This window comes from Onychomys torridus, chromosome 8 (genome assembly GCF_903995425.1).
Source record: "Onychomys torridus chromosome 8, mOncTor1.1, whole genome shotgun sequence".
Taxonomy (NCBI): Eukaryota; Metazoa; Chordata; class Mammalia; order Rodentia; family Cricetidae; genus Onychomys; species Onychomys torridus.
The window spans coordinates 17,002,703-17,012,652 of NC_050450.1; the positions used below are offsets into that span (position 1 = coordinate 17,002,703).

The 9,950-nt window shown below is 51.4% G+C and overlaps 1 protein-coding gene across 4 annotated transcripts in view; it reads right to left on the reverse strand.

Moving 5' to 3' along the window:
* Nucleotides 1–9,078, reverse strand: part of LOC118588608 (FLYWCH family member 2) — a 35,052-nt gene extending 25,974 nt beyond the window's left edge. The window contains exons 1-3 of one of the 4 annotated variants that reach the window (XM_036195160.1): nucleotides 8,656–8,787; nucleotides 2,769–2,818; nucleotides 2,156–2,583 (exon numbers count right to left, since the gene is read on the reverse strand). In XM_036195160.1, coding sequence (XP_036051053.1) covers nucleotides 2,156–2,477 — 322 coding nt within the window. In that variant the 5' untranslated portion in view covers nucleotides 2,478–2,583; nucleotides 2,769–2,818; nucleotides 8,656–8,787. Of the gene's footprint in view, nucleotides 1–2,155; nucleotides 2,584–2,768; nucleotides 2,819–8,655; nucleotides 8,788–8,838 lie in introns of those variants that run through there. The other 3 variants (XM_036195162.1, XM_036195159.1, XM_036195161.1) reach the window with 3 other exon arrangements.
* Nucleotides 9,079–9,950: the final 872 nt, after the last annotated feature.

Below are 9,950 nucleotides of genomic sequence, written 5' to 3' on the forward strand. Positions count from 1 at the left end.
AAGCCATGGTGTTGCAGAGCCTGAACTTACACAAGAAACAAGCTAAAGTCTCCCATGGTTGGAAAGGACACACGTGACGTGTCTATACCTAATTCTTGTGGGAAGAACAGATTCCCAGCTAGACTCTACCCCCTCCCTCTGTGTAGGTGGCCTCAGTGTAATGACAGACTCTCTGAGATCAGACTCCCAAGGGTCTTGGAGACTTGGCCTCTACCTGTGTGCTGATGAGAACCAGGTTGTAAAGCAGGGAGGCACCCCGAGCAGGACTGACTAGTGGGAGCACTCCCAGAGAGTCAGCATACCAGGGTCTTCCTCAACTTCTCAGTACTGCTCCAGCTGTGGATGGGAGGTTGAGGATCCTTATGGTCTCCAAAGAACTCCAGGCTTGTAGCCATGGACACTCCATCTTGGTTTTCCTGAGATTTTAGCCCCTATGGGTGGGGGTGGGCAGTGGGACTATGAATCTTTATGACCTTAGGCTAGCCCATTAAGTTTCTACCCGTGAGGCAGGGTCCCCTGCCCAGCCTAGCTAACCGATGGTAACACAGGCGCGCCCTTTCCTTCCTCATGCCAGTGAGCACATGGCTGATCCCAAGGGGCCACCTGTGCAAAGGCAGAAAGCAGGGGCCCCGGGACTCAGCTTTTTTCATCCCCACCATCTCAGGCCTACCAGACACTGTTCTGCTGGGAGAGATGAGCTCATTTACCTCTTCCCTGCCACTAGGTGTGTTTGAGTGGCAGTTGCTGCTGCTCCAAGCCTCGTGAGGAGGGGACTGCTTCAGACTGACACACACTCACCCTTACGGGTAAAAGTCATACAAAGGCACAAGAGAAACGATGGAAGACACACACAGAACACACACACAGAACACACACACAGAACACACACGCGCAGTAAGACATTCGGTCAGGGAACTTCCACCTCCATCTAAGAAGGTGTCCTGTCACCCTCCCTGGGCCTCCAGGTGCTGTTGGCCTAGGGCTTTCCTTCCAGCTCTAGTGACTTTGGGAACTGTGTGTGCTGGCCAGTGGATCACACCCTAGACCAAGTCTCAAGTCTGACTCCTGTAAGCACATCCTGTGGCCGTTCTCCCCCACCTCAGCACAAACCCCAATGTCCTGACACTGAGGACTCCAAGTCGGCCACTTGCTGTTCTCCTCTACCCTCTTGAGTGCTCAAAGGACATCTGCCAGCTCTCCTCTGCTAGTCCCCAGCCAATTCCTCTGCTACCTGCCACCTCACTACTCCCAGGGAGGCCTGAGGTAACCACAGGTTCCAAGAATCTGACATGAGGCCAGCCTGAGCTGGGTATGAGAAAGGGACAGTTGTTGCCATCCAGCACCCACCCAGTCCCACTGGAGAAAGGGACACAGCCATGGTGGAGCGGTGAGTAAGCAAAAGCTGCCCATCGCCTCCCACCATCTCATCACCGTAAAACAAGAGAAGAGAGCAGTGAACTTTCCCAGGGGGCCTTGCACCCTCATCAGCCTGCAGCTTCTAAGGCTACGTCTTTGCTGCCTCAGAGCCCTGTTCTATCCTCTGTGGCGGCTTCAGTGTGGGTGGGGCTGGAGCAGAAGAGACAGGCATGGGAGTCCTCACAGCTCCTGTTAGCCTTGAGCCCAGCGCCCAGTGAGCACAGAGCTGCAAGTCTACAAACACAGGTAAAGTAGCTGACTGAAGAATGACGGCACTCTTTGTGCTGGCTGTGAAACGCGGTGGAACGGCAGCAGGTGGAAGCAGAAGCCCAGGCCTTTGGAGACACCTGTATGTAGGCAAGCCCTTAGGAGTGGCCAGCAGCCTCCAGCATGGAAGTGCATGGCAGCAGGCCCACCTCAACCAGACACTCCTGTGAGGAAGCAAGGCATGCAGGCCATGCAGAGGGGACTCTTGGTGGACGCAAAGGGACGAGACTACTTTGCAGGACTAGGAGAGGCTAAGATAGGGACCCGGCTCCTCCAGGAATGCCCAGCAGCACCTGTAGCCCCTGAGCCCCCACCTCCCTCCCACCTGTGCTCAGAGAAGTAGAGGAGCGGGGATCATGAAGGCAAAGGGAAGGAAGAGTGGGGACTCTTAGACCTGGAGGCAGGTGCCTGGGGCAGCTCTGAAAGGGACCAGGTATCTTTGAGGGGACAGCGCCAGCTACAGGAGCCTCACCCGGGTCCAGCTTGCTACGCTTCTGCTCAGGCTCCTGGGGGGCTGCTTCAATGGCCCGTTGAGCCTCAGGATGAGTCTTGAGGAGAGCCTTGGCCAGGGTGGCAGGGCCTGGCGCCCCCAGGGACATGATGCAGTGCACTCCTTTGCGCTTGGCCCCAGCCACTTTGGCGCTGTCTTTGGAGGCTGTCAGCAGGACCAGTTTGGAGCATTTTCTGGGCTTCCTGGGGGCTGCTGGGACCACATCCATGCCAGGCTGGGGAGTTGGCTCCTGGCTGCCCTTCATGCTCTCACCCTCTTGCTCACTGGGCGTGGGCTGGGGCATCCCAGAACCAGCAGCCTGGCCTTCAGGCCACACTCGCCCTGGCAGATAGGGGTCTCCTTTTCCTCCACCTCCCTGGCCAGGAACCTGGGAGTCCAGGGGCTCTGTCCTAAGGGAGGAGGCAAAGCAGTCAGTGGAGGAGGATGGGGTGCTACCAAATGGATTTGGAATGTAACTTGGGGTGATGGTGGGAATGAGTGATTTCACCCTTCACTATCTTGTATGCCATGAACTCATTCCATGCCCCCAGTGGCAATATATTTAACATCTAAAAAAAAGATGAGATGTACTTACTCACAAGGAAATTTTCCCCATTAGTCCATTACTCAGAAGAAAAGGGTCTCCTGTACAATGTAAATGTCAGAAAACACACATGAGCTGTGAGCTGAGGTGCAGCTCAGTGGTAGTGCTCAAGCTTAGCATGCAAAAGGTCCTGAGTTAGAGCCCCAGAACCTCAAAAAAAGTTTAATAGCAAGTAAATAAGATTAATACAAATCGCCGGACAGTGGTGGCGCACGCCTTTAATCCCAGCACTGGGGAGGCAGAGGCAGGCGGATCTCCATGAGTGAGGCTAGCCTGGTCTACAAAGCAAGTTCCAGGACAGCCAGAGCTGTTACACAGAGACAAACGAACAAACAAACAAAAAGACTAATACAAATTGATAGAATAAAATCAAGCATATTAAAATTTAGGACCAGGCATGATAGTATATGCCTTCAATCCCAGCATTCAGGAAACAGAGGCAGGCAGAACTGAGTTTGAGGCCAGCCTGATCTTATAGGGAGTTCCAGCACAACCAGGACTATATAACGAAAAAAAAAAAAAACAAAAAACCAAAAACCCTCTAGTCTTAGTTTGGGGATATAGTTCAGGGACACAGCACACTTGCCTAGCATTTGAGTGGTCAATCCATAGCACGGGAAGAAAAGATCTTGGTTCAGACTTCTAGACAGAGCACAAGCTGACAGAGACAGAAGTGACCCAGAGGCTCAGTGAGCAAAGTCTTGCTGTGCAAGCGTGAGTCCTGAGTTTGGATCCCAACACTCACATAGAAAGCCCAGTGTGGCAGGCAGCCTCCCTAACTCTAGCACTGTGGAGAGAGGAGCAGAGTCAGGTAGACCCCAGGGGAGAGTTTGCCTGCCAGCCTAGCCAAAACAGTGAGCTCTAGGTTCAGTGAGAGACCTTGTCTCAAAAAATTTGCCGGACAGTGGTGTCAGATCTCTGAGTTCGACGCCAGCCTGGTCTACAGAGCAAGTTCCAGGACAGGCTCCAAAGCTACACAGAGAAACCTTGTCTCAAAAAACCAAAAAAAAAAAAAAAAAAAAAGCAAGTGGAGGTTGAGGAAGGTTCTCAATACCAACCTCTCTGACTTGCACATGCTTAGGAAAGCACACCTGCAAACACATATACATATACACACCACAAGTCACATGTATACACACACTATGCCACACATGCACACACACAACAGAGAGACCCAGAAACCTTTTGGATGAAATGGTGTGAGGAAGAGGTCAGGCATCCTGCCCCACTGGCTTTCTTGTCCAAGTCCAACACAAAGCAACCCGAGTCAGGGATGAGATCTGATGTCAATCTTGACCTTCATTACTGGAACCCAATGAAGTCCCTCCCAAGCATTGCCATCATCCCACTCTGCCCTCAGGGAGAAAACCTTGGGCACTTAGTGGAGTGACCTAGTGCCATACAGCTAGTGAGAGTTAGGACTGGAACCCAGTCCTATTGTCCAAGAGCCAATTCCAGTAAGAAAGGCCAGCTATGGAGAAAAGCGCTCCAGAGTGGGGTCCACCCTTAAGTGGACAGGATTATAATCCTGAGAACAGGGCTGGAGAGATGGCTCAGTGGTTAAGAGGACTGCCTGCTCTTCCAGAGGTCCTGAGTTCAATTCCCAGCAACCACATGGTGGCTCACAACCATCCATAATGAGATCTGGTGCCTTCTTCTGGCTGGCAGGCATATAAGCAAGCAGAACACTGTATATATAATAAATACATCTTAAAAAAATAATCCTAAGAATAAAATAAATATCCACAAGACAAGCCCACAATGATATAAATAACTGAATGTATATCGGAGAGGGCCCAAGTCTTCCTCATGAATTCCAGGGCTGGGATATAGTTGGGAGAGTGCCTGTCTAGCATGCACAAAGCAATGAGTTCCAGTCCCAACACAACAGAAACCTTTTATGTAGCACATGCCTATAATCTCAGCACTTAGGAAGTAGAGGCAGAAGGACCAGGAGTTCAAAATCACCCTTAGCCATGTTCAGGGTTCAAGGCCAGGCAGGGCTAAACAGGATCCTGTCTCAAGCTAGCAGAATTCTAAAGAATATGCTCCTCCCTAAGGTCCTCCCCCTGTCACTTGGTGACTCACTCCCAAGGGAACAGGGATGCCAAGAATAGTAACAGAGCTCATCTACCACCTCCACCAGGTGATCAAAGTCAACAGTATCTGTGATGAGTCACGTAGATGTGAGGCTGTGCTGTGCTGAGGCCCTTTTTCTCGGTGGGATCTTAGGAAATCTCAGCCCCACATTATGGGTTAGTCTATAAAATGCATGGCTAATGCTCTTCAAATCTGCCAAGACTGCACAACGGTGCCTGTGATCTGGGATGAATCTGAGGTGATGATGACAATGTGTGATTTCACCTTTCACAGTCCCACCTTTCACAATCTTAAAGATTTGTTTCTATTATTTTTATTTATATGTCTGTGTGTCTGTGTGAGTGAACCCACATGTAGAAGTGCCCTCTGAGGCTAGAAGAGGGTGTCAGCTCACTTGGAGCTAAAGTTACAAGTGGTTGTGAGCTGCCTCACACGGGTGGGTGCTGGGAACCCAACTTGGGGCTTCGGAAAGAGCGGCAAGTACTCTTAACTGTAGAGCCATCTCTCCAGACCCATCTCCCCAAACTGTAGAGCCATCTCTCCAGACCCATCTTCTCAAACTGCAGAGCCATCTCTCCAGACCCATCTTCCCAAACTGCAGAGCCATCTCTCCAGACCCATCTTCCCAAACTGCAGAGCCATCTCTCCAGACCCATCTTCCCAAACTGTAGAGCCATCTCTCCAGACCCATCTTCCCAAACTGTAGAGCCATCTCTCCAGACCCATCTTCCCAAACTGCAGAGCCATCTCTCCAGACCCATCTTCCCAAACTGTAGAGCCATCTCTCCAGACCCATCTTCCCAAACTGTAGAGCCATCTCTCCAGACCCATCTTCCCAAACTGTAGAGCCATCTCTCCAGACCCATCTTCCCCAAACTGTAGAGCCATCTCTCCAGACCCATCTTCCCAAACTGTAGAGCCATCTCTCCAGACCCATCTTCCCAAACTGCAGAGCCATCTCTCCAGACCCATCTTCCCAAACTGTAGAGCCATCTCTCCAGACCCATCTTCCCAAACTGCAGAGTTATCTCTCCAGACCCATCTTCTCAAACTGCAGAGCCATCTCTCCAGACCCATCTTCCCAAACTGTAGAGCCATCTCTCCAGACCCATCTTCTCAAACTGTAGAGTCCATAAACTCCCTTTTTTGTTTTTGCAGTAGGCACATATTTCACATTTTAAAAGATAGGATATATTTACTCAAAAGGTAATTTTTATTAGTCTACTACTCAGAGAAAAACAGTCTCAGACCAGACCTCTCTCATATGAGGTTGAGGTGGGAGGATCAGGAGTTCAAGCCCAGCCTGGGCTACATGAGACCCAGTCTCAAACAAATGAATGAAGGAATAAATAAATAAATGAAGCCAGGTGTGGTGGCTCACACCCAAAATCCCAGCACTAAGAAGAATGAAGCAGGAAAACTGTCACATGGTCCACCCCAACATGGGGTGGGGGGTGGGGGTGGGAGGGTGAAAGCACATACTGCACAAGCCTGAGGACCTGGGTCCAAGTCCCCAGCACTATTTAAAAGCCAGGCCTGGCCATACATGCCTGAAGCCCAGCACTGGGAAGTGGAGACATTCAGATCCCTGGAGCTTGTTGGCTGTCCAATCTGCCTAGCCAAAATGGTGAGCTTCCGGTTCAAGTGAGACGCTTTGTCTCCAGGGAATACGGTGGGCAGGTGGGGGTGCAGGGTGGGGGGGACAGTCAACACCCTCTTGCCTCTGCATGTGCACAAAAGCATTGTACACCCTCACACACATAACACACACACACATACACACACACAATTATCCCCCCCCCAACCCACCCCCCAAAAAAGAGAAGCAAGAGTTGGTGTAGCCGGGTTGAGAGCTTGCCCACATTCAGTCCCCAGCACTGCAAAGGGAGGCAGCTCTCATGACCTTGGTCATGAGACCCGGAAGAGCAAAAGTGGTCCAAGACCCAAGAGCATACAACGAGCAGGAGTCACTCACACACCATCAGGTCTGCGAGATGCAGAATAACGAGTCCAGAGAGTCCCTAGAAGCTGGTGTGGTGGCATACACCTATAACCCCAGCAGTAGGAAGGCTACACAGGGGCCTGGGGCTTCAAATCAAACCTACTTATGGAGAACCTGTCTCCAAAACAAGCATTATCAAGATGGCTTAGCAGGTAACAGTGCTTTCCACCAAGCCTCAAGACCTGAGTTCCACCCAAGGATCTACATGTCATGGACACAGCTCTGACTGCCACAGGCGTGTGCACACTGCTGCCCTGCCCCCAAAATCAAACAGAAGAAACAGCACCCGACAGATGGCTCAGTGGTCGGGTGCATCCTCCTCTTCGAGGACAGAACCACATAAAGTGGTTCACAACCACCTGTACAGCTCAGAGGATCTGATGTCCTCTTCTGGCCTCCATAGGCACTGCACACTTGTGGCACACAGACACATACACAATTTTAAAATAAACAAAAAAGAAAAAGAAAGGATAGAAAAAAGAAGGAAAAATGTGGAAGCTGAAGTAAAAAACAGGAAAGATAAGCAAGAGGCAGGGTTCATGGGTTGAGATGGGATGTTTTTCCCCCAAGCCTCAGGAGGAATACAACCCTGCTGATTCTAACACCCACATCTGACTTCCGGCCTCTAAAATGTACGATATTGAAGTTGTGGTTTTTTTTTTTTTTTTTTTTGATTTTTGAGGCAGGGTTTCTCTGTGTAGCTTTGTGCCTTTCCTGGATCTCGCTTTGTAGACCAGGCTGGCCTCAAACTCACAGAGATCCGCCTGCCTCTGCCTCCCGAGTGCTGGGATTAAAGGCGTGCGCCACTACCGCCCGGCTGAAGTTGTGTTATTTTTAAGTCACTAAATTGGTGGCAATTTGTTATGGTGGCCATAAAACAGTAAAGGTCCAAACTCTTACTGGTGAGCCTCTGGAGGCTTGGCACTTCACTTTTTACCTTTGGGTGCTCACAGAGTTACCTTCATCAAGATGAGAGGGAATCATGAATGTCCTCACGAAGGTCAGAGCCTGTCACCCTCCCTCTCCGGGCTGGTCTGATATGTGTAACTGGACTTGTTAGCATCAAGTGAAGGGTAAGGTCGTTGAACTCAGGATACCAACAGCTGTTCCCATAGCCACTGTCCTGCACAGCCATGGAGGGCTTGTGACTGGACTGCTTAGGGAACGATATGACACTGGGATGTGCAGGACATAATCTCACAGGGAGACAGAAGAAAAAGGCGGTAACCCTCCCAAAAGGCCAAGAATTGAATAAGATGCAGAACAGAGCAAAGCTTCCCCCATGTGGGGTCTCAAACAAGGGCGTCTCCCTTCCACTAATCACCTGGACTCAGAATGGTACCTCCACCACCCTTGCCTAACATATCCCATCTTGAGCCTAAAATGCCCCGGCTCCCTGCTCCCCTCCCACCAACGACCCCCTCCTCCCCAGTCTCTGAAGCATCTCCCAGCTCCCAGCCCTCAAACTCTCCCACTGGGACAAGGCCCCCAGGACAGATGCGACAAAACTGCAGATGTTAAGGATGGGCGTGTACCAGGCAGAATGGACACCGACTGGGGTAGGTGAGAATGGGGGTGGGGGTGGGGGTCCCACATTGGAGGTGTCCGTTCGGTTCAGGGGTAGGATGGGTTAGTGAAGGGAAGCATGGAGAAAGGAAGCGCCTTGCGGATGGCGGGCAAGGAGCGGGGCAGAGCCAGGGTCCCTTCCCTAGCACCAGTCCCGGATCCCTGGACAGCCAGGCCGGGACCCTCCCGCCCGCTGGGGCCCGTCCTCACCGACGGCAGCAGGCCCTGCCCTCTCGGACGACGGAGCCGCGGCGGGCCCCTCAGCCTCAGTGCCTTTGGGCCCCCGCCTTGGCTCCCGCCGTCACCTCAAGCTGGGGTCACGGGGCGAGCATGCGCAGTAGGGCCACCAGGGCGATCCATTCCTTTGACAAATTCCGCCTATCCGGATATTACCTTCGCCACGGCGAGTGGACCGCTCGATCCATAGCCAGCGGGGCTGGAGCAGCCCGGATTTGGGGTCCCGGTATGGTTTACTGACGTCTTTCCACTCACTTGACGCAGTATTTGATCTGGCTCCCTGCAGAGGAAGCCGGGACATTTACTTCAAGTTTTGTTTTTGTTTTTAATGTCCCATTGAGGGAGGGAAATGTTTTCCTCTTCACTGAAGCTCACTGGATTATTCAGACAAGCATTCCTAACTGCGCAGCACCCTTCGTCATTAGCTCAGCTCTCACCGATTGGCCCAGCCCTCGCCCATTGGTTCATCCATTAGCATCAGTTTAGCCCTCGGCCATTGTTGTAGTCACCGCCTGCTGGTGTAAACCTGGCTCATTGACCACTTTGTCCCGGGAACCTTGCACTGTGGAGGTGGAGACTGGGATGGCTCTGGACACTGAGTTCTTTCTGTATTTTGTGTGCTTATGCATACCTACATCCTGGGGTTGTCTGACCCACACCCACGTGCGGAAAGGTTCACCCCCTTTACTCCCTCATGTTCCTGGCTCTGGGATCATTAGGTCCCACCCTCCTTTCTGGTTCCTTTATCTCCTTGGCCCCATCTTTTCTCCTGAGTCAACGTCATTTCCTGGGCATTCTCCAGTAACTCAAGAGCCTTCGTGAATCACACTGTCTGCAATCGATCCAGTCTTGGTTGTTTCTAAATGTATTATGTTATAAATATCTTCGTACATAAATCACTGGTGTAAAGCCCTTGTCTCAAAAGATCAAAACGAGAAATCCAGCGAATTGGCTCAGTTAGATAGCTGGGCTCAGCCAGAAGGCTCAGTCTATAGAGCACTTGCTGCCAAGCCTGGCCTACCCAAGTTTAATCTCTAGGAGCCACATAAAGGTGGAAAGAGAGAAATGAATGCACAAACTTGTCCTCTGATCTCCACACACAAGCTTATGACTACACATAAAAATAATTAATTAGGGCTGGAGAGATGGTTCATTGGTTAAGAGCACTGGCTGCTCTTCCAGCACACCCCCACCCCCACCCCCACACCCCCACCCCCGCATGGCAGCTCATAATGGTCTATAACTCCAGTTCCAGGGGATCTGATGCC